The sequence below is a fragment of the Strongylocentrotus purpuratus genome, unplaced genomic scaffold (genome assembly GCF_000002235.5).
Source record: "Strongylocentrotus purpuratus isolate Spur 01 unplaced genomic scaffold, Spur_5.0 spur5_scaffold_21, whole genome shotgun sequence".
Taxonomy (NCBI): domain Eukaryota; kingdom Metazoa; phylum Echinodermata; class Echinoidea; order Camarodonta; family Strongylocentrotidae; genus Strongylocentrotus; species Strongylocentrotus purpuratus.
Window position 1 is genome coordinate 38864247 of NW_022145607.1, and position 25974 is coordinate 38890220.

Below are 25974 nucleotides of genomic sequence, written 5' to 3' on the forward strand. Positions count from 1 at the left end.
TTATTTTCTCACTAAAAGACATTATCAAGCCCTTTCGTTTTTGAGGGAAGTTCTAAATTAGTATTATCTTTCATGTATTTCATCTTTCACGTATTCCCCCTCCCCTTCCCTTCTTCCTTTTTATGCCTCCGCCACCGAAGGTGGTGCCGGAGGCATCATGTTTTCGGTTTGTCCGTCCGTACGTCCGTCCGTACGTACGTCCGTCCGTCGTCCCGTTTGACCGTTATCACAATATCTCAAGAACCATTTAAGATTTAAACTTAAGACTCGGGAATAGTATTTATCACCATAGGAAGACGATCTGATTAGATTTTGGAGTACGTAGGTCAAAGGTCACAGGTCACAGAGGTCAACTTATGAAATTCCTTGTATTGAGTTTGTTAGCGCGATATCTCAAAAACCATTTGAGATTTAAACTTCAAACTTAAGGATAGTATGTATCACCATAGGAAGACGATCTGATTAGATTTTGGAGCACGTATGTCAAGGGTCAAGGGTCACAGAGGTCAACTTATGAAATCCATACATTGAGATTGTTATCATGATATCTCAAGAACCACTGGAGATTTAAACTTCAAACTTAGTGATAGTGTGTATCACTATAGGAAAACAATCTGATTACATTTTGGGTCACGAGGTCAAAGGTCAAAGGTCACAGGGCTCATTATGTATGCAAAAACAGCTTGTGATCGCGTTATCTGAACAACCGATTGATGGATTCCTGCCAAACTTTGGTCATGTATGTATCTTGCAGAGCTGATGAACTGATTAGATTTTGGGGTCATGAGGTAAAGGTCAAGGTCATGCGGCTCATTATGTATGCAAAAATAGCTTGTGATCGTATTATCATTAGAACAGATTGATGGATTCCTGCCAAACTTAGATCATTTATGTATCTTGCAGAGCCAATGAATGGTTCATAAGATCAAAGGTCATGGGCTCATTATGTATGCAAAAATAGCTTGTGGACGCATTCTCATTAGAACTGACAGATGGATTACTATTTAACTCAGGAAATCTTGCAGAGCCAATGAACTGAGTAGATTTTAGGGTCATGAGGTCAAAGATCAAAGGGTCATATATGTATATGAGAAATTGCTTGTAATCACGATATTCTGAGAACATGTTAATGGATTACAATTGAACTTGAATTTGAAAAATTTCTTCCGTTTCGGTTTGTAAAATTGCTCTATGACGGAGGCATCATTTTCGACTGCGCGCAGTCGAATTCCATCTAGTTTCCCCCTTCTTTTGTATTGGTGTACCTTTAACAAAAATAAATCCGTCTCTTTTGCCGTAGCATTTAATTAATGGAAAATGTGCATCAAATGACATTAAATGTTTGTCTTTCTTTTATAATGTCTACATATACCTTTGAAAGACTTCATTAAACATTAAAATAATTGCTATTTGACAAACAACGTGTGATGTACTACTTCTTTACATTTTACGGAACATTCTTAACTTTTCATTTGAATATAATTATTGTGAAAGTTGTCAAATAAATTCAGAATTTTACATTTACCACCACAGGAGTAGTCAACTACCTTAGCTGGATGAAGTACGTCCCCTTCAGCGGCTACCACGCCTTGGGGGACTGTGTGCGACATCTTGAGAACGGTCTCTTCACCAAAGAATGCGAGGAGCACCAGAAGGTCTTCGACCCAACCGCAGCCCCAGAGATCTCATCGAGGCATTCCTCCTGGAGTTGCATAAGAAACAACAGGAGAAGGTGGAAAATAATGGTGAAGATATGGCACCAACGGGTTTCAACCATCAGCAGATGCTGCATTTCATCGCTGACGTCTTTGCAGCGGGTACTGATACGACAGGTGCGTTTCGTGCTACTGTAGAATGCGTTTAGTTTGTTTGTAGTGCTCCTGTAGGATGTGTGTTAGGGATGATGCTGATGATGATGATACTGCTGATGACGTCGATGGTGATGATGATAATGCTGTTGATGGTATCATATTATGATATTTCGTAGGCTTTTTACATGTGACTTGGTTAGAGGCCGAGGACAAGGCCATTAAAATGGGACTCGAGGCTAGACGCGACTACGTGGCCCCGTTGTATAAAACTTACCATTGATGGTAACTTTGCCATCAATGGCAACCACCATGGTAACAGGGCCCAACGGCCAATCAAAATCAAGGTTTCTATGGTAGTTACCATTGATGGTATTAAGTTTTGTGCAGCGGGCCCCTGGTCTTTGTTTACCCCTCCCCCATGTCGGTGATGATAAAAGATATTACGAGGAATATTATTGTGACAAAGATGATGATCTAGGGGATGAGTTGCCAAATAATGGGCATTGTGACGAGTATACCGAAGACGATGATAATGATTACAGTGGTGAAAATACGGTGATGATTATTAGGCAAGAAGGTTAAAGCCTGGAAGAAGAAATGTTTAAGGAATAGAAGAGGAAGGAAAAGGGACGAAAACTCACGAAGATGAGAAACAAACAAAAAAGAGAAAAGAATAGATTGACGATGGGGTTGAAGATATGGAGATGTAGAAGAAGGAGGACAGAAGAGAGGAAGAAGAAGAAGAAGAAGAAGAAGAAGAAGAAGAAGAAGGATACAAATAATATGATAATATTTGTTGTTATTAGCACTTCGGTTATTTGACCTCTCCCGGAGTTTTGTTTTTAATTTCTATTACATTTAATTAAATTGCACAATAGACCGCTCCTTATATAAGGGAATCTGCAAATTACAATTACTTTTTAGTAGATTCCCTCATTTATCACTGCGAATCCTGTCTAATTTATTTACATTTATATCTCGGTATGTTGCTTCTCCGTTATTACTTTCATGGCTTGATATCATTGTATGTACTTTTATACCTATTGAACTGGAAACCGAAACCGAGGGGAGGGAGAAAATATACGTTGATGAGGAATTACAATGACTCGGACACGGAAGTAGATGCAGAATAACAATAAACATAACTGTTCGGATGACATTTGGTTTATATGTTTATCATTCATTATGTCAACTCTCCTTTCTACATTACAGCTTCAACCCTGAAGTGGTCACTCATTCATTTGATGAAGTTTGAGGATGAGCAGCGGAAGATACAAGAAGAGCTTGATCACGTGATAGGACGGGACAGAATGCCATCTCTCGAGGACAAACCAAACCTACCTTACACTCAAGCCTTCTTAGCGGAGAGCTTGCGATACGGTTGCGCAGGCCCTCTAGGTAATACACGTTTTACACTTGAATTTGAAGGGAGATGTTAGTCAGTTTCCGTGTGCAGTAGGTCATAATCCGCTTACACCAGACTAAGTGGAAATACCATAAATGGGTGTACAACTCTCGCACACACCAAACCCGTGGTCCCAGCAAGAAATACTCCCTAGCCTCTCAGAGAGTCCTCGGGTGAGGGAAACGTAAGCTCATGACTTTTCCATATCAGGCGATAGGTGGAAAATGCAGAACATTACATAAGACCTGTTGGTCATAAAACTGAAGGTTTATCCTGGTGATTGGCAATACCTGTTATTGAGTAAACACGCGAATGATGTCGCATTCCCCATGAGAACCCACTACTATGCGTCTCTAAATGCATATTGCAAACGAGACGTCATTTCACTTGCGTTATTACATGCGCTGTACAGGAAATCAGCGCAAGACAGCGTTTCAAACATTCATTTTTCATTAACATTTTTGAAAGAGATCACTTTCACATGACGCGTCTAAGTCTGCGTCAGGCGCTGACGAAGTATTACGTCACACAATGGACGCATCGAGTGAAACAGGCAAAGTAATCACTCCCGCTACCGTTTTGTCGATGATGACGCTTAATTGAAAAACTGATTAAGTGATGGTTCATTTACAGTAACAATCCTGCAGGTCAAACTTTATTAACTAGGGTTTAGGGAAAAAATAAATCAAAATTGACATTCGACATTAAAGAAAAGGCTGCCAATCGCAGTAGATTAGAGGTTTACCAACAGTTATCAATGCATACTCCCGGCTCAATTCCCGGCTGCTATTGGCTCAAGCTTCCTTGCTTATGATAGTTGGCCTCTGCATTTATCTTGATTATTTTTACTTACCTCCATACTTTCAAGCTTTTAATTATGCATTTTTTAAATATTTTATTTTGTGTGTATTAAGTTGTCACTCTTGATATAAATCAATTATATTATATACTATTATTGTTATTTGAATGTTTTATATTTGATTTATCAATAAATGCAGAAACATCTGCTAAAAAAAAAGAAAAATACTGACTCGAACAAGATGCCGCCCAAAAGAGGGCGAAAACCAACTTTTGAATATACGTTTAATATTAAAAACAATCCATCGCAGAGGGCGACATAACACTAGGGCGCTTACTTGAGAATGGGCGCGATCTTTTTGCTTTGGAAATTACTGGAACGACACATAATTACCGACACGTATTAAGCAAAAGTTTATTGAAAGGAAACTTTAACGAAGACAAGTTCGGAGAACGGAGCATTGAATTCCTTCTGTTTTCCATATCCCTTATTCACAAATAATCTTTTCACTTTATAAATAATGTTACCATGCGAAATATTAAATCTTAGTAGAATAAAGTGATGCTGTACGATGTATTGACTCACCCCCTCCACAGTCATGTAAAAGCTTTGCTATTCAATAGGCCCGACTTGTATTACAATGCATTTGGGGCGCTTTTGTCCGAAATTCGGTTTAATCTGAGGTTTAATTCTAGCTATTGTTAAATATAACTTTAGATCCCGGGTTGGATTTATCTGAATTATTATATTAAAGTCCTTACAGTGTAAAACGAATCTGTTGTTCGGAATTATCTTGAGAAGGAAAAAAAAGGAGAATATATGACAAAGATGTTTTTCATGTAATAATGAGTAGGAGAGGGGATAGTAGATTTCCCTGTGGAAAGTCGTAATCGCTCTATTCCTTCTATCTCCCAGGTGTTCCTCACGGAGCGAAGGAGGACACGAAGCTCCGCGGCTACGACATTCCCAAGGGGACCGTGATCGTCGCGAACCTCTATGCTGTGCTTTACGACCCAAAGGTATTTCCTGAACCAGACAAGTTCAATCCATCACGATTCATCGATGACGAAGGCAGAGTAAAGACGTCGCTGATTGAAAGGGCACATTCTCAATTTGGAATAGGTAAATTATCAAAGTGCCATTTTCATAATGATATCAAATTCTAATGCATACGTCTTTCTAGAGTGTCTTGTTTCATTCACCAACGAATAATTGTTGTTAACATGTACAGTACATGTATTTCAATAGTCATAATGCAAATTGCCTAAATACGTGTTTGTGCTACCTAGCAATCAACTCATGTATGCAAGTTAGGCTGAATATATTCTCGCAAGACGCTGGTATAATTGATTTTACCCCTATTACTCTTCCCCTGATTGTTTTGTTATTTATATTTTTCTTCTTCGATTGTTTTATCATTGTAATAATAGTAATAATAATAATAATAATAGCCTAAAAGTCTACTCCAAATTTTATTAAACCGAAACGGAAATTCTTTTTGCCCAATTGATCGTGAGCCCGGCAGCCCCTGAGCAGCGCCAGATCGACGTTGCTCTATCCCTTATTGTTGAACGCCAAACAAGGTAACAACAACTCCCATCTTTTAACGTCTTTTGGTATGACGCGGCGGGGGTTCGAACCCACGACATCCCGGTTGTGAGGCGGACGCTCTACTGACCGAGCCAACACTCCGGTGAACAGTGTACGTTTTTAAAATGTACCAATCACCCAAAATATGTTTTTCCTTTATCTAAGGGGCACCATTTGGCTATACTGTTTTCAAAATATGAGCTTAAAAAATAAATGAATTCTCAGGGACAATTTCAATTTTAATTTTTTCATGCTCCAACAAAACATTACAAATCAATTATAAGCATTTAAAACAAATTTAAAAAATACATGTTGGAAACAGAGGGATCACTAAAAAGCAATGCTTGTATAAGTGTGAACACTTCAAATGATAATTAAGAATAATGAGTAATTGAATTGACTAATCCGTAACTACAAAAGGAACTACAAAATAGGGGAAAGAAAAAGGGGGATGCCAACAGAGACAAGAAAGGAACAAGACAATGCTTTACATTTCAAAGATAGAAAACACAAAGAGTAGACAATGACAAAAAGAAGTGAGAGATCGGGGGTACAGAAAATAATACAAATTGATGAGCTGCATGTGGGGTTGAGAAGAAGATGAGGAAAGAAAAGTGCGCACTAGAAAGGAAATAAGCATGCGAAGGCACAATATAATATATCAAATTACATTTTGAGTCAGCGAGTGGAGAATGATCTTGTATTCAAGTAAAACACAGACAACGACATATACTTGAATTAGGTTTATATGATTGTAATACAAACAATACCAATTTTTTTCCTTAAAAGTATTAATCGATGGAGCATTTTTGATTTCATTACTTAAAGAATTTCAAAACCTTGGACCTTCATATATAAATTTTGTTTGAGCTAAGAGGGTCCGCAAGAGAGGTAATTGAAAATCGTCCGAATGTCTTGTTGAGTAGAATAGTTAAAGCAGGGTTCCCACTTAGCCGAGTTGAAGCCTCGAGTTGTGGCGAGCTGGCGCGAGCTTATGGCAAGCCGTTTGATCATTAAAACATATTTCTTGATATCAAGAATTCAATTCTTGATATCACGAAATCGAATTCTTGATATCACGAATTCAATTCTTGATATCAAGAATTACCATTGCTTTACAACGCAAAATTATTTTTTGATATACAGAACTGATTTCTTGATATCAAGAATTGATTTCTTGATATCAAGAATTGAATTCTTGATATCAAGAAATATGTTTTAATGATAAAACGGCTTGCCATAAGCTCACGCCAGCTCGCCACAACTCGAGGCTCCAACTCGGCTAAGTGGGAACCCTACGCACACGCACGCACTCACACAGAATATGTCCGACTTGGGTTCCGTGCGAGCCTTATACGAGTTTAAATAAAATGTTATATCATCCTTTATTTTCTTCATACTCCATCGTTTTCCTGTAGAATGCCAGGTAAAATGTTTTGAGGTTGCCTTTTGTATACATTCTAGGTATACACAAATGATTTTTTCAGGTTATTTGTCCCTTTAAGTGTCTTTCTTTTTTATTTGTAGTCATGGGCATGTGTTTTCTGTTTTATTACCCAGGCCGACGACAATGCGTTGGCATGGACATGGCTCTTATGGAACGCTTTGTCTTTATCACAAACCTCATTCATCGCTTCAACGCAAGGGCACCAAACGGACCCGACTCCGTCACCATTGACGCAAGGGGTGGACTGGCCTTTGTGCCCATGCCATTTGAGATGCAGCTGACGGAGCGATAGCCTGCCTGATCAACAGTATTTCTTTCCTTTCAAAGCGCACGCTGCATTTAAAAAAAAAGCTGAGGCCAAGTAGAAATGACAGCATACGCTATTCATTCAAACAATGTTTGCACAAATTTACGTTTTGTATGATGTCACCCACATGTGGCGCGTCAATGACTGCACTATCAGCATCATCAGGTCCATTGTAAACGAAGCGTTGTTTCTATTACGCCATTTGAACACGGACATTCAACCACACAAAAACGTCGTACATTAAGAACTAGGCTATTCATCCACGAAAAAACAGGTAAAGCAATCTAAACAAACCAATTAGTGCGTACAGACCATCAATGTTTGCAAACCGTGCAAAGCCGCCATTTTCAGAGCCCAATCTTATAAACAGTTGCGATTAATCACAATTTACAAACGATATAGAAGACTGCAAACTTGCGTTCGATTATAGGAATTGAGGTTAATTAGGATCAATCGCAACTCGTTATAAGACGGGGCCATGGAGGGGTCTGTTTCTGATAGTTTACTTTGACATCAGTTTTGCTGAACACTAATCAATTGGCGCCCTCTGGCTGAAAAGTCGGAAAGGACACGTTGTGTAAAATGGAGTTTCATGTCATATTTAGGCCTTCTTAATGAAAGATGCTCATTCAGTAGAAAACGTTTAAAAACACCTAAAACACATGATTATATCACTTTTGCTTTGCTTTTCAGCTTTAGGTCTTACTGATATATTTAGTTGTATATTTTGTATTTATGTTGTTATATTTGTCATTAGTTATGTGCCATTTGCAATTGCTATATTGATACCAACATTTGTGTTGGGTGTGAGTATGTTTTTATTCTGCAAACCAATCTCTTGTATTTGTAATTTTTAACTTTTCCGAAGAGCTTTGTATCTGCCTTAAGAAAAGGCGCTATAGAAATGCTTATTATCATTATTATTGTAAATGTCATTGTTATCAGCAGTAGTAGTAGTAGTTATAGTTGCAGTATCATCATCATGAAAATCATTATCATGATTATGGTTAGTTTAGTAAGATTAAAATATGTCATGTTTTTTTTTACCCACTTGTATAATGGCATCGTCAAGTAGAACATATTTTATACTTCTCTTTCACCGTGTCACAGAATCATCGCTTAGTAAATACCATTTGTCATCGCAATTTTGCAAAATTCGTTGTTGTCTTTTTAGTAAATACTGAAGTCTAATAGGACAAAATTTATCTGCGAACGAGAAACATTCTGACCTTTTTTCAATACTCTTCTAAAAGGAAAAAATAGTCAGTTTGTATGTTAATGCAAAATGAAAAGCAAGTCTAGCTAGCATAGTGATTCCTAGAATACTTGAAGTTATAACTAATACCTTGTTCAGAACAACGCTCTTAGATTCAATACCTCAGCTAGTGTTTCACGACGAACGCCCTCTCCTTGCTATAGGCTTTATCTGTATCATTATCACTAACCTTTCACCTATTCAACTTTATACCCATGGGCTTTTAGTTCTGCATCACTGTTTTATTTGTTTTCTAACTTTTCCGTACAAGTCACACTCGATTAGCAATGCATAATAATGTTTGTTTTTTCCTTGATGAAAATTTTTATATGATGATGATAAAATAAAACTTGAACTGTGAAGTTTGAACCGGCCTGTTAATACTGTTATCAATTAAGTGTTACATTTAGAAGAAAACAAACAAATCATAAAACTGTACTTCACCATTTGTGTATGGGGGATGCTGGGAAAAAGATAATGGAGAAGGATTAGAAGAAGAGGAAAAAGAAAAACAAAGAAGAAAGGGAAGAAGAATATTAAAGAGGACTTTTTATTCTGCAATTTGGCGAGAAGATTCTAAATGCCAAAAGTTATGCAAACGGGTAGTTCAAAAATTTCGACGAGGTAGGGTTAGGGTAGTATATACATGGGCGTAAAATCCTTACGTAATACCTGTTGTTCAGGGGGGATGAATGAATAGATCACCCCCCCCCCCCTGAACAATAGGTATCAATTGTAGATTTACGTCCATGAGTATACACGTTAAGCTGGATGCACGTGCCACTAAATGAATGTAGCTTGAGGGGAATTCACAAAATGACATTATACCTCTGAAATATTCGAGTACGATACTATAGAAAGGAAAGGAAATCAATGAAAAATAAGAAGAGGAGAAACATAATGAACGAACATCGACTATTCTATAAAGCATTATCGAACGAATAGCGATTATTTCATTTTGTCTGAGCACTGCCGACAGGGGGCCCAGCGCTACTTTGTGATATAGGCAATTGTTCGATCCATACACTCACACAGAAGCCCCCCCCCCCCTCCATCCACACACACAGACGCCCCTCCTCATACACAGACATATACAAGGGTAATGTATGAAAGACGCAGCAGTTTAAGCACACAATATTTTAACTTTAATAATAGCTACCTGTGTTTTGGGGGGACAAATATCAATTTGCAAGAGCGAAGGCGAATGTATTTTTTCCTTAACACTTCGGTTGCTTTATTGGCCCCGCTCATTTGCCAGAAGTGCATTTTTTCACTAAACAATATATAGGCACCAGTTGAGGAGAGGATTGCTTTACCAAATTACTCATTTTCGGTTTTGAAAAGCCTCATGATAGGTCCTTAACACTGGGGTGGTATTCTGAACATTGTTGTAAGTTTTGTGTTATCTTTTGTTGTATCTTCCAGAGATAACACAGCGCTAATATTGTTGTAAGTTGGTATTCTGAACATCATTTTATCCCTGTGTTATCTCTTGAAGGACCGCCTCTATCTTATCTTTGACCACTGTTGACACGCCCTTTTGTATGGACCCTACCAATCAAAATCTGTTTTATATAAGCATGATAAGTAGGCCAACCAATAGGAATACTTTATGCCATATCTGAAGATGCACCTAGCGCATACTAATCTTGGGCGTAACTAGTTATTTGAGCGCTTATTACGCGCGTCATCATTATACGCTGTTGAATGTGGATCATGAAGACAAGTCACGCTTTCACTATATTGGTTAAGATGAGAGCATTAAAATCGTCATATCCTAGCATTTAATTTCTTAGAAAGTTCTCATCTGTGAAGTTTCCGGTCAACACAAAATCTTCTTCTAAGTCGTCTATTGACACGAAGTCGGTTCTGGGCAAGAAATATTGCCGCCATTATGTCACCACGAAAGATACAACAACCCCCTACCTGTTGTAAATATTGTTGTAAATACCATGCAAGATAAGATAAGATAAAAGATACAACAACTTTCAGAATACCAATTATCTCGACATATTATCTCTCGTGCGCATATGTAAATGAGGATTAAACGCCACTTTATTAATAATACGCACACTTACAAGCGCACCAAACTATGAGCGCAGGCGCGGCCAATGAGATGAGAGAAAAGATACAACAAAAGATAACACAAAACTTACAACAGTGTTCAGAATACCAACTTTATCTTATCTCCAAAGATACAACAGTATTAATAGAGATAACACAGGGTTCAGAATACCGCCCCTGGTATGTATCAATGTTGCACTGGAAGCAGTTACACAATATTGAAGCCTTTGTGATTTCAATCTCATGATACATACAATGTGGCAGATGGAGAATATCTGTGTGACATATAAAGAGTTATTGAATGATTTGACAAGAGATGAATTTAATTGTGTTGATCTTCATTATGAAAAACTCGTGTGATGACGAAACATTATTATATTAATAACATCATAACATGAAGTGTCCTTTCACATATTATCATGCAGGAAAACAAATTAAATACACATAGTTGCAATATGATGATGAAAACAGAAGCTTTAATGATGTTCATATAATATTGTCTACATACAAAATAAAACGGTAAGGAGGTTTGTGACCAAGAGAACGACAACATTAAAAGTTGTCGAATTGAAACGAAACAGAACATGCTAAAAATTAATCTATACTTGACTTAAGATTTAAGTGCGTAATCAATTACCATATCCTTTCCTAAACAATTATTATAATATATAGTTTCCAGACAAATATCTGTTCATATACTGTTAACATTTTTTCATCGATTAAAGAGTTAAACAAAACAAATCATTGACAATGGTAGAGTATTAAATTACAGTAAAAAGCAATGTACCATTATAGTGGAAAGCAACATTAACAACATTGATTCTTGTGAAACATATTTGTAAGTAAATTAAGCAATTTTTCAAAATGAACAGATTCAAATTCTGCACCGATCTCTTCACGATTCCGTGGACAGACTGTAGACAAACAATTTTTTGTATAATATCACTTAGGAAAACAAACATTTACATCAATTTGAAATTGACGATTCTGAAAATTTAAAAAAAAAAAAACCCACTTTTAAATGTAAAGGATGTGACGACTAACACATGCAGAGAGCAAACATAACAAGAAAACTGAATGAAATATATGACTATGCTCATTTTATGCTTACACATTTTAATGCAAAGTACGTATTCCTTAGATTAAGTTATTATTACGAAATTATTTTCAAATTTTACATCGTTTAAACACGAACACAACACAACACATTTCTTCTATGCCTACAGTATATGCCTATATACAGAAAAGATGACATTATTAATCGGAAGGACGATATTCATGATATTAGGGACGTGAATCAGTTTACCTTCCTCAGTTAGTTCAGGAAATCTGTTGATTAATCTGAACAACTCTTTCATACTCTTACACACTGTGAGGCTGCTCATAATCGTTTTCACCATCTGACTGTATCTCAATGGGGACACTGCCATCATTTGGGTCCAAATATACATCACTTGAACTGTTGGATGAAGCGCTTGAGTAACTACAATAGTTGTCACTAGGCTCAGGAGAATGATCGCGGCAAATTGGTTGCTCTTTGGTGATGTTTGGATGAGACGTGGGGTTGCGTAATTTTGAAGAAGGGTTCACATGAACATCGTACAGAGGATAAGGATCTATACCAATATCACTTTCATTATCCTGGTATGCGGTGTCTACTTTTATGTGCTTCAATTGTGCAAGCTTAAAATGTCTGTAGATGGTGTATGAAATGAGACCGACTATACAAGCCATGATGACTAAGATCCCTAAGATACCAAAAAATGTCATTGTAATTATTTTCCATATTGCCGTGTGGCTTGATTGAGCTGATATGGGTAGCATAGGCATAGTTTTGTTAATTGGTAGGGTTGGAGTAGTTGGTGCCAGTCGAACATCTGTAATCCCCTTTGCTCTTTGTGGAGGGGAAGAAACTATATCCTCACTTGATTGCTGATTCGTGAAACATTCTGTTAGGTTAATTGAAGATGATATGTACGTACTGTTGCAAACATCTACCAAGCAATAAAGACCTTTTACGTGATTATCCAGGTGCAAATAAAAAAAAGTAACCTCTGACGTAAAAGATGACAGGCGTTGTTTCTGGAAGCTGTCATTCTCCCTTGTCAACTTGTTCTCATTAAGATACCAGTAAATCTGAACATCATCGTATCCTTTGAGATTATCTACCGTGCAACGAACCTTAACTCCTGTACTTCCAAAGTCTGTCATATTAGGCGTAAGCACTGCTATACTCAGTTTTATGTCACTTGGACAGACCAAGGGTGCTGTAATCATTTGTCTTAATGGTGTGGTCAGGTGACTCGACATATCTATAGGCAGTACCTTCACATGAGAAGAGCCAGTTGTTCGACCTATGGAGTTGGAAACTATGCATCGTACTTCGGCGGCAAGACCCTCTAATGACACCGTGTCAACGTTAACCCCAAGAGATACTTCAGCAGTCTTTGACACCGACTCACACCCTCTGAACAACCCATGCGGTAAGCAGCTCCAGGAGTAAAACAATTGATCCGGGTACCCGTTTGCGACACACAGGAATTCAACAACATGGCCCGGACCGACCTCTGGGTTTGAAGGCTGAACAATGACCCTTGGTGCATGGTACACCATGATAGGTCCGATGAAGCATTGCAGAAGACGCCCTGGAAAGACCAACTCACTGGTCACCTCGCAAACAAGCCTCTTCATGTGCAGGGACTTGGTAATGGGTAAGTCATGTAACAGTAATCTGTTCCAAATTCCATCATGATGGGGAGACAATGATATTAACGTCGCATCGGGAAGTAGGCTCCACCTCATATCAACTGCCGGGGTACTTCTGAGAACCTCGCAGGAAATCGCCATGGCATCTCCCTCGTGGAAAGGTTCAGGATCATGCGGACCACATGAAATGTCATTCTTGTGAGGAAAATACTGCACTCTCAATTGCGACATTGGTGACGAAAAACACACCCTGGAATCTACATCAGGCCTCAAGTCGCATCTAAAGAATTGAACCGTCCTACCGACATGCACAGTGATGTTGGATACCATGTTGCGACTCTCTGGGTCATATGCCGCAGAAACATTAGTATTATTCATATCTGGATTGATATTCCAATTAATGAATTGAGTCTCTGCACCTTTTGCTGTACACGTAAACGTCACTATGTCACCTTCCTTTGCAACGACAAAAGAAGGTGAAATTGTGAACTCATTTGAAGCAAGCTCACAAGTCGATGTTGTTAACGTAACAAAGCTTGAAGTAAATAATATCGCAATAAAAACGTTCAAAGCCTGCTCCATTTGTACTGATATTAGCATTTTATAATTGGTAGTAGGAACTAGAGGAAAAGAAGTTTCACAATCTGTGATGCAGATAATGTTTTTGTTTAAGAGTTTCCCATTAAAGATCCCGCCGACTCTTAATGTTTTCAACGCTGTTTCAAGAGAGAAGTCGTGTGCGGGTCAGTGTAAAGTAAACGAGTTTCAGACTGAAGGGAGATCCAAAATCTCTTACTCAATTCTATGAGAAATTAGTATTTGTTCACCTGTTATGATTAACAGTCCAATCATACCGCCATAAGATTTATTGAGGCACTTCTGCTCGGTAGGAAATCAAAACTAAAAGTAAATTGTACCCCTTTCATAACGTGAGAGGAAAGTTGTACCATAGTGAAGACAGATTGTATTTACAAGTGACAATTTATTTTAGCTACATAGACCACTTGACATACTATACATCTTACGGTTGAACATTGGCACGCACATCAACCCCACTTGATTTACAATCCGAAACAACCTCTATATTTTTCCACAAGCACTACTTAGACCAAATATGATATCCTTCGCTATATGTCTGTATTTGTATTTGCCATGTACCTTCAGTTACATTGTAGAATGAATATTCTGTTTCTCATAACATACATCGGTAGAGCAGTGGTCTCGTAATCCGGTGACCCGGGTACGAAACCAAGGCGATGCGCTAGTGCCCTTTTGGTAAGTCATTAATCCTCATTACCAGGTCCCTCGGAGAGGACCTAAAACCGTCAACCGTCTGATTGCTTACTTACAAGCATTTATGCTTTCTTAGCAGTCAGTTGAAATAACCACCACCACCATACATAGATGTGAAAAATCATATAACCAATTTATGCAAACAATAGTACAAATAGGTAAATATGGAAACATCATGATTTCAAATGAAATTTGAAAGTTCAGAAAACGTATGAGCCAACTCATTTCAATTTCATTTACACTGCGTCAGCAATTTAGAATCATATTGTAGTTTTTAGTTTCCGGTTTGATAAAGCTTATGTCAAGCGGAATTAAAATTTACAACATTTATGCAAACAATAGGCCTAATGGATAAGTATATGGAAATTTTAAGTATTTCTAATTATTCAAATGTTCAGAAAACGATTTTTTCCCTCATACTTGCGATGAACCAACTCGTATCTTTTTAAAAAAATACTTACACCGACGTAGCAATATAGAGATCTGATAAAGGTTTGATAAAGCTCATGTCAAGCTAAATTAAAACTGACATGTAAAACACGTCCACATCTTCAAATGCATTCAAAAACTCGAACAAATATATTCCATGAACTTACCATGCATGAAGAATGAAATTATAAGGATGCATTAATCAATCACTTTTAAAATGCTTGATATGTGCAACTTCTTAATCCGTATTTTCATTTTGATTCGTTTGTTTACGTGATTCGATTAAAGCAGTTTCGCTATCGTCTTGTACGCGAACTGCATTCAAATTTTCTGAGCTTTGGGATCTTTCAAGTTTCTTTGAAAGGTCTTTGGAATGGCTCGTTAGATTATTAGAAAAAGCCAAATTCATAGCAACTAAAGAGAGCAAGACAGCACTAAAACACACTACACCAAACATGGTGTACACTATTTTGAAAACAACTCTGAATTCCTCTGGGGAAATTGTCTTTCCTCGAAATTTGCCACCTAATGGGATAGTTGCTGGTGTAGGGCTAGGGCTTGGAGTTGTACTAGCCTCGGGGAACGAGGTCGCTTCGGGTTCATCTACTTGACATGGAATTATGCCATTCATATTCCTTTGCGTAGCTGGGTTCCAAACATAATCATTGCAATCGCATTCTCCTTTAGGGTGCCCAACCATTGAAGTGCAGCAGTGTATACGAAGTGATTTCTTCATCAGAACCGTCTGCATTAGGGTTGTCTTGTTCTGGATAAGTCTCGATAATTGAGGCATCAGTTCACTACTTTGGTAGCACTCGAATAGCCCAGGTTCGGTACCCAATGTAGCGTAGCAGTTTATTGTAGTCCAGTTTGTTTCAATAGAGTGAATGTTGTTATTAGCTGGTCTGCAGTATGCTTTTCCGGGGGGTATAAGAACCTCAACTCCTATTCGCTGAGTGGAGTCTTCATCTAATGCCCCGTTTATTATCACATTCAAAGTGATTGTTCCTGCGTCCTCTCTATCGACATTGGTTAAACTTATTCGCACCAGCCTCTTGAGAGGAGGAACATATTCTTCCTCTTGAACAGTAAGCCTGCCCATCTGACTGCTGCTTAAACCAGCTGGATATAATCTACCACCTTTGTAGAATGGTAATCGGTACCCCATTCTAAGCTCTATTTCTCCATTGGGAACATAGTCATAGTAAAACAATATTTCTCCTGCTTCGCCTTCTGTGCATGATAAAGAATGACCAGGTGGGATTCTACTAGTTAGAATTATAGTGCAGATGATGACGGATGGGAGAGTTATTATTGGGCGACTCATCTTTATTTCTTAAAATCGGCCTTGACGACTGTATTGTTAGTGTTATTATACTATCAAAATTTCCTCTTGAAATCAAGAGCTTTCTATTACCTAAACAAAACAAAAAGAAATCAGTAACAGTTTCACATACATCTAAATAAGATGCAAGGTAAATATTAAGATGATTAGTTCAGTCATATTATTTTGTACACCACGTTAAATTAAGGGGGTAAGATTTACAGATACCTTTGTAGGTACACATTTAAATTCAGATGCTTTTGAAAAATGCAGTTTAAGTTCAAAGTTCGAGATGGGACCAAAGCATAACGGTACTCTTCTTCCTCACAGATTGAACAATTCAAATGATATTGCAATTCGGCTCTCCGACATCCAAAATGTGTTATGACAGTTCCTGACCTAGCACAAGTATGGTCTTTGGATCCAGCGTCAAAGTCTGGTAATAATGGCTGAGTGGTTGTTTGTGTATCAGATCTGGTCCCAGTTGATTGATATTCGAGGAGTGCAGTACACTAAATACTTGATATTGTCCCTAACGACTGCTATCAATGAATTTCTGATTTAGAATGTCTCAACGTTCAATTTTATTCTGTCAAGTAGTCTACTGGAAGCGTGTAAGTCTGAACGCTGCGAATTCACTTTACCTGGGCGACGATAACAGTGCAGAACTGAGATATGCAATTCCTTGACTTTAAGTTCGAGAATACCGTTGAGAGTATACAACATTCACACTTAAAAACGTCTATATATCTTTTAGTGTATTTCGCGATATACTTGTCCCTTGCATAATATTAAGTCACATTGTTCTATGCTTATTGTATTCCAATGAGTTTCATTTCTATGTTTGGAAGGATTCCACATTTTAAAGTTAATGCTTAAACAGTCTTTCGGCATATGACGATGTCTGCACGATATTTATGAAGGATATATATAGATGGTGGATATCTCCTTGGTATTGCTCATCTGGTGACCTAGAATTAAAACATGTGTACATAATCCGTTACACTGTAAAGCTGTCCATGGTTATATAGGATGCGTATCATATTATTTTGCCAATGTAGAATTGTCACACTAACATATTTCAATGATTGCAATGATTACAAACAGTAATGTGATTTTTTTTTTGCCGCTAATAACATTATTTCCCTCGTGAAAACCCTCTCTTGACAATCTCATGCAACATCATTTAGCCGTGTTTAAAAACAAAATGTAACGTGCTCTAGTAAAGATCTTCCGAGGGAAACTGCAGCTTCACCCGTGCATATGCTGCAGATATATGCGGCTTCATGTTTGAACAAAAGGGGCGACGCTCTATCTTTTCCACATATTATCATAACAACCTGGTCTCCTTCTTAAATGGATTGGGTAACTTTGTCTCAGATTCTGAAACAAAATCCTGGATTTAGCTCATGCTGCAATGATAATTATAAACCTTTAGGTCAGTCAGGAACCCCATGACTTTTACAAGCCGATCGCCTTTCTGATTATCAAGATATTTATGATTGGAAATCGAAATCAAAACTTGCGTTTTCCTAACGGTTTTCATAACACTACAGTCTATTGGGGAAAATGAGGATGCTAAAACCGGTCACTCAAAGATCTTTACTTTTTTGAGGTACTTCTTGATCATTTTAAAGCGCAATTTTTATAGGGTTTCAATATGACACCATATCCCAGACACGTGCATCTCGGATTTAACATGGATAAAAGTTGCCTTTAAAACGATGAAATACATCAAATCCCCATTGCCCTTAAAACAATGATATTCATCGTTTTTTGACGCATTTTATGACGCGTTCTCGTAACCTACACACACACGTGTAAGAAGTACTATACATTGTAAACCCAAGCCCACCCCCTCCACCTTTCACTTTTACAAATCTTAGGGTTAGGGGTTATAGTTAGGGTGAACTGCAGATGCAGAGTAGACTCGATCGTTCTTTGCGCGTGATATGATGTATTTCATCGTTTTAAGAAGGAGATAAGGTTGTATCATATTGATATACATAAAACATAAAATAAAGATCTCATGGTTCCATGAGAATACCGGCTGTTCTAATCTACCAATATCTCGTAACTTCAAATTCTACACATCACACCGTATCATTGTTAGCAACTTCGTGCTATTGGTCAAGTTCCCCTCCCCCACGATTTGCTTTTATTTATTTCAATTTGTACGATAGATATTTTGAAGAACAGATACGAAATGTAACCTATACTATATACCTACGTATACAGAATTGACGATTCAGTATTGTTGAGAAATATTCACGATTTTATATAACAATCTTACCTATACGAAAGACTTTTGTCTGAATACTGGGCCGACGAACCGTATACACAGGTGCTTTGTACATTACTGGAATGAACATGAACACGAGATTACTGACACGCTGATTATTAGGAGTAGTAAAAATATTTATTGCATTGAAGATAAGGATTTTCTACAATTTGACTGATACTTTTTAATGACGTCTTTTAATCGTGTTGATCGGAGGATTTTCGGAAGTCATTGCAGACTTTGCCTATATGTAAATACAATCATAATTTATTGTCATTACGTTCATGGTACAGATCGACCTATAGCTGAAGCAAAGTATTGTTTAAACATGATGACATAGGTTTTATGATATACATTTTTGAGGGGGAAAGCTTGTCATGACACAGAAGTTAATATTCCTTGCAACATGTCCGAATAAATATATCACATACAAAGTGGAAGTATCGCTTGTTTTGTTTTTGAAAACAATACAATTATTTTGTTCAAAAGGCATCCCAAATAGAAACAACCTTTTCTTTGACAGAGACATCTGGAGTACATCAGTGATGGTAATACACGATACTGATGATAAATAATAAGAACAATGATAGTAATAACATGTATAATAATAATCATAATATCAATCAGAAGAATGATAGTATTGTATTAATGACTGCTTTGAGAGAAATAGTGGTTTTTATACGCTAAAGGGAAGGTTACACTCGTGCTATTGCCCGAGGCGTGCCGAGGGCAATAGCCCAATTGTAACCTTCCCGAGAGCGTATAAAAACAATTATTTCTCGAATAGTAAAGCAGTCATTAATACTTTTATATGCTGAAACAAAAGAGTCAACTTATGACACCACCTTGGCCTTTCTCTAGTTTATCTGCACGGTTGTTTTGTTATGAGTGTATCTTTGAGAGTAGACAAGATCTAGATTCTAGTCTAAGCAAGACATTTTTACAATTTTGGGGGGTGAGCCGGCCCTGTGGGGTATATGGAGAAAAACCTGCGCTTTCATATGACACCTCACTTATTGAGTATCACCTTCAGGATCACAAGCATTATTAGTTTGAATCTCTGGTAATTAAAACATCGACCAATGTAGCACTAGTGCGCAATGGCCAATGCATAGGGATGTGTGCAATCTCTACGGGAAGGATTTTAGCGCTAGGCCTACTACTAGAATCTAGGCCTACTACTACTAGATCTATTTTGAAAAAAAAATTATGGAGAATTTCACGTACCCTTTTTGGTGTTCTTGCTGTCAGCAAGTCTTGCATTTGATCATCATCAAGAAGTTGAAATCTTGGGAGAGTTTCTTCAGCCATTTTTGCCTTGTTTGGAATTCAGTACGACCGAGTTTGCCGTATTAAAAATACCGACCAATTCTTCGCACACGTACGGTATCCTCGATCGCTCAAACCAGTTTTTAACATGTGAACCTATGGGTATTTCACCAAGACTGAACTATTTTCCCGGTAACTGGAATTTTACCGGGAATTTTACAGGAATAGTTAAAACCATGACTGCAATTTCGACCAATCAGATGGCTGGATTTCTTAAGTGAGGTATATAATACATATTAAAAGTCATCCACTGGCCCCTATCCAAAAATCTCTAGAAAAACTACCGTATCACGATCGCTTTGTCGCGGAATAGTGCACCACATCGACCTCGAAATGGGACAAGAATTTTGCACCGTCGTACTATTTTCGTATCGCCATCGGCTCCAGCGCAATTAGATCATTTCATCATTTCATTTCATTTTATTTCATTTCATTTTATTTCATTCGTCATATAAAAAACATACATGATTAAAACATTGATATTTACAGATAAGTAAAGTACATACAAATAACATAACGAAAGACAAACATAAAATACAAATATATATACGAATGAGGAACCAGCAAGAAAGAACATTTAAGTCTTGTGTGGGGCTGGTCCCTAGCGACAATTTTAACCTATAACACTTAACACCTAACACATAACAACTAACACCTAACATCTAAAACCTGATTGCATATATAAAAACTAATAAAATACTATTCACAAAAACGTAATTGTTTGTATCTTCTTTTAAATGTATTCAGAGTTGGGCTTGATTTAACGTTAGGAGCTAACTCATTCCATAAAATTGGTCCTTTAAAGAAAATTGAATTTTTAGAGACAGAAGTTTTGATAAGTGGTAAATGAAAATGAGATGATTGTCTAGTTATATATGAATGTACTTCAGAATTTAAAAGAAATTTGTTTGATAGACTAGGAGGAATAATACCTTTATGACATAAAAACATAAATATAACAATATTATAGTCATTCAATTCAAATACATTAAAACATTTAAAACGGACAAAAATAGGTTTTGTATGGGCAAGATAATGGGATCCTGAGATAATACGTATTGCCTTCTTTTGTAATTTATATAATCTATTCATACAATAATCATTTGAATTTGCCCAAACAATATTGCAATAATTCAATTGTGATAAAAACAATGCATTGTATATCATTAATAAAATCTTATAAGGGAATTGTTTGAATTTGTATAATATACCAACTACCTTCGAGAGTTTATTACAAATTGCTTCAATATGAACGTGCCATGACATTTGTGTCACAGCTGTAGGGCAATCGCCTCACACATCAAAAAGAGGGCTCTAGAGAGATTTTATCACGCTTTACGAAATTTCACAGATCGCCATGGTCGCTATGATCGTCTTTTTACTGGAATGTGGGTCTAAAATGTTTTGTTTTCTTTTTTTTTAACAAAAAAGGGTTAATGATTTCCTTGTGCAATTGCCGACAGTTGTTTGTATATGTGCGTGGGGGTATTTGTGAGAGTGACGAATGTGGTGGGTTTGTGGGATTGTTGTTAGCCACGTGTCCCCTTGTGTGTGTGCGTGTGTGTGTGTGTATGCGTGCGTGGGGTGCGTGTTCAGGTGAAGCGGATCCCAAATAACATTCCTTGTACTAACATGAGTAAGTTAAAGGGGGTGTAGCCCGACGAGACTACATGTCTTTCCCGTGGCCTAGCTGACTCGAGGCCAATCGGGTTTAATACGACTACGGACGACGCGACCGCACCATCATATGCGGAGAACTTCGGTATGTTTCGCGTACGCGAACCATGTAGAGATTAAGTCTTAGACTACCGTTAATCAAGTCCATTCGTTTACGTGCAGTTGTCTAAAAGAAGGCGTAGATGGCGTTAAACCATGGTTAAACAGTATGTCGTCAGGCTACACCCCCTTTAAGGTATCATAAAAGCACCATTTTAAATTATTCATTTATTGCACAGGGAATTAAGAGAGGAAGGTGGCTCAGTCGGTAGGACATCTGGCTGTGCAAAACGAACCCAGGCGGGTGAATTAATACATTGTTGGATAGACCCAGGTCTTGTGAAGTAGAAAACGCGATTCCTCAATTGTAACGGGAGCCCCGTATACATGTAGATCGTTAATCTTTTAGCTGCACTATTAGTCAAATAATATCCCTGGTTCATGAAAGGAGGAAACACCATTTATACAGGGAGAGAATTCCCTCTTCCCCTCCCAGGCACTGATGATCGATACAAAATATGAATAATAATTAATAATAATGAAATATATTTATCACCCTCGCGATTAAAATGTAATCATTCATTTTTCAAATAAATTATGGCCACCATCAAACCATTAAAGATGAGTCTCGAAAATGTAATTCAATACATTGTGACAGCAAATGACAGTTGAAAAGGTCTTCAAAAGTAAAATAATGGCATGTAGCCTTTTCTTGGAAGGATAGGCCTACAACAAGTGCAATTTTAGTTAGTTTCGATTAGCATGCAAGCATTTGGAGAGAATATTTTTTATAATGATACTCCTGGATGTTGCCAGGGATAAGTAATATAAACATACGTGTTCGTATCATTTCTCATAATATAATTTGATTGAAAAGAAAATGACAGCATGGCTTCATTTAGAGATTGTTCTACTCTGGCCGTTTTCTTTATTTTTATTGAAATAAACATCCATGTCTTCAAATACACTAATACATTCTAAAAATTAGATTGCACTTCTTAATCCGTATTTTCATTTTAATTCGTTTGTTTACGGTTATTTGATTTAAGCAGGTCCAAACAGTAAAATGCGCATCTCAATGAGCGCATAAATATCCTTTTACCTATTTACACATCAAAGGGACTTTTTTTGAAAAATCTTCGTTTTTTTTGGACTACTATATATTTATACTACTGGAAAAAGCCATGTACATTATACTTTGACTGACTGCCCTAGCTTGTCGAACGGTGGGTTGTTCAATAGTAACCATTAAGGCACCGTAAACCTTGTATCAGCGCGTCCTTATAGACTTCAAGCCATTCAAAAGAAGAAGAAGCAGAAGCAGAAGGAATAGGGGCAGGGGAGAAAATAGCAGAAAAGGGGGAGGGACGAGACTATTCACCGACCCTTTGCCCACACTTCCTAACATTTGGTACCTACGTGTTTGTACTGGACTACAATTCACCAATAACATATAACTTCAACATTTGCAAATATGTATCGAATCAATTGCATGTGATTCGTAGATTAATCGTTGGATTGCGTGCCAAGATTGATCATAAATAATTGTGGTAAACAAGATAAGTTTCTAGATAGTTGTTCAAACAAAGTCAAAGTTCGCATTGTGATTAATATGGCTATTTTGAAAATTAAAAGTTAATATTTGTTTGTGTGTGTGTGTGTGTGTGTGTGCGGGTACGTGCATTTGTGTGAGTGTATGTGTGAGAGAGGCTGCGTGTACGCGCGTTTGTGTGAATGTATACTTTGAAAAAGAAACTGCAATTCGGCTCTCGGGCCACGAATGTTTTTTAATGAAATAAACCATTTAAAATAAATAAATAAAATGTGGTGTGTATAGGGGAGGGGGTTACAGTACCAAATCCTGTCAAAGTCTACTTAAAATGTAGGCCTGCAGTGTGAGTCAATAGAAAGGAAACCCTTCAATACCATATATAACCCGAGAGTCATATACATTTTAACCCATTGTCCACGAGAACAATGCGATTTTTTGCCAAAAAGATTGACTGTACAAGTCAAAAGATGCTGATAAAATAATTGTTCCCTTTCCCTTCATCATTTTTCTTACACGAGGCATTCACAAAAATGTCTAGAAATCTAGATAATTGTGAAGATCTCGGATGTCATTTTGCCTTATTGGAAGACGATCTTTATTCATACCCAAGCCTTGAACTGTCATAGTTTTGTGGCAAAATTTACAACAAACAACTGACATATGTCACGTCGTTAATAGTTAATGTTGGTAATAAATCTCAGGCTGTACATTTTCGCACAAAAAATTGTATTCCCCCTAATTATCTGATGTTGAATGCGGACAATTTATTTATCTTTGAAAACAATACTTTTAGTGGTGATTATTTTACCTGACTGCTAAGAAAGCATAAAAGCTTGATAGTAAGCAACCAGACGGCCGACGACTTTAGGTCGTCTCCGAGAGACCCAGTAATTAGGATTAATACCTTACCAAAGGGCACTAGCGCATCGCCTTGGTTTCGAACCCGGGTCACCGGATTACGAGACCACCGCCAACCTACAAACATTTTTTTTTTGTTAAAGATATTTTTTATCATTTTCCCTCAAATCAAAACAATATTGTACAAATCATTCTTATCTAAACTGGATACATTGTACATTGATATTTTGGATTAAACATAAATTGCTATTTAAATGAACTGTATAGAAAACACTTTTATATAAAAATATTAAAGTAAACATGAGAGATATCTTTTGTCTATTCCCCCATTCCCTCCCCCGTTAAAAATACTCTCAACACCCTCATCCACACACTACTACCCCTCCCTTATACGCAGATAACCACATACACCCTCGCACACGCACACAACCACCACACACGCACACACTCCCACACACACCATAAGTACACGTACGTTAAAAAAAAAGAACTGATAATCTTTTTAACATGTTGGATATATATTTTGTGTTCAAACAATCGAGCAATGCATTAAATATGGTCTCTACAAAGCATCCACCGAAACTGTCAAGAACATTTCAAGTATATTTCTCGATGTACTGATCATACCAGTACGAAGTAACTTAACATTAAAACAACAATATAGTGCATTTACAATAATGCTACTTTCGGTGTATCTTGCCATTATGCTATCAATTATGTTTTGATTCAGTGAAATATGCCTGTATTACATATCATGTACAAGAAAAAAGAATTACTTTTGATATCACAATTACAGAATGTTAATATTTTGCTAGCAAATTGCAGATTTTCATGAACAACATTCTTATCAAAACCATTGTTTACATTTTACAAATATCGACCAGCGTTGCTGTTATTATCTAACATATAGGCTATTTACATTGAAATAAAAGTGAAACCAATTTATTTCAATACATATGTTAAGTACAGTTTTGTGACTAAGCATATATTTGTTTCATATTCCATCTATACGAGCAAAAATGGCCGAAAATGAATGGAATTCATGTACAAAAGTAAAATAACCTCCTGGTGGTAGCGTCAAAAGGTGAGCAAAATGTACACAATTATTATATACATCTTATTAAAAAAAAATATGTACAATCATAAAGTGTATATATTACGTGTAAAGAAATTGCTGCGCCGCTACAATTACCATTTACTGTGTTTTCGCAAAAACCTAGCAATTAGGCCTCATCCTATAATTTTCATATTTTTGCATCGGCAAAACTTCCATGCCGTATGCAATAGTTTTGACCATTTCAACGGCTACAATGCTAGGTTTTTTTATCCTCAGTCAGGTGACTTTATTTCGACCGGTCATCTTGCCACATTCAAGGTATGCATATATACATCATGCTAATGAAGTTTACTATACAAATGTATATCTGAACATCTTCATAATTATTTTACAATAAAATCAGTATCTAACAATTCCTTGACCTCATTCCCGAAGGCTCCAGCGTATTTAGCCGATCGACAAGTCAACGCTAAGTTTTGCAGAAATTGACGGATGTGTTTCAAAAATTTCATGAAAAGGATAAAAAAAAAAAAATCGATTTGCAAACATTTGTCAATTTTTAATAGCGTGCTGTTGATCGAATTTAATCGTTAAATCGACTTTGCAATTCAGAACGTTCTGTTGGAATAATATTCACATAACAAACCACATGTTAATAGCTTGGGTAGCTAGGGATGGTAGACAGTTGCCTTCTACATGACTCTTTTTGGGAGTTTTTACTCAGTAAAATAACAGAAGAATGCCATAGATA

At 37.1% G+C, this 25974-nt stretch overlaps 1 protein-coding gene across 1 annotated transcript; it reads left to right on the plus strand.

The window, feature by feature from the left end:
- Positions 1 to 1538: 1538 nt before the first annotated feature.
- On the plus strand, positions 1539 to 8071 carry LOC115928071 (cytochrome P450 2U1-like). The gene is made up of 4 exons (XM_030994744.1): positions 1539 to 1832; positions 3024 to 3209; positions 4931 to 5137; positions 7166 to 8071. The coding sequence occupies exons 1-4, from the start codon at positions 1637 to 1639 to the stop codon at positions 7342 to 7344; spliced, it is 768 nt and encodes a 255-aa protein (XP_030850604.1). The 5' UTR covers positions 1539 to 1636; the 3' UTR covers positions 7345 to 8071.
- Positions 8072 to 25974: the final 17903 nt, after the last annotated feature.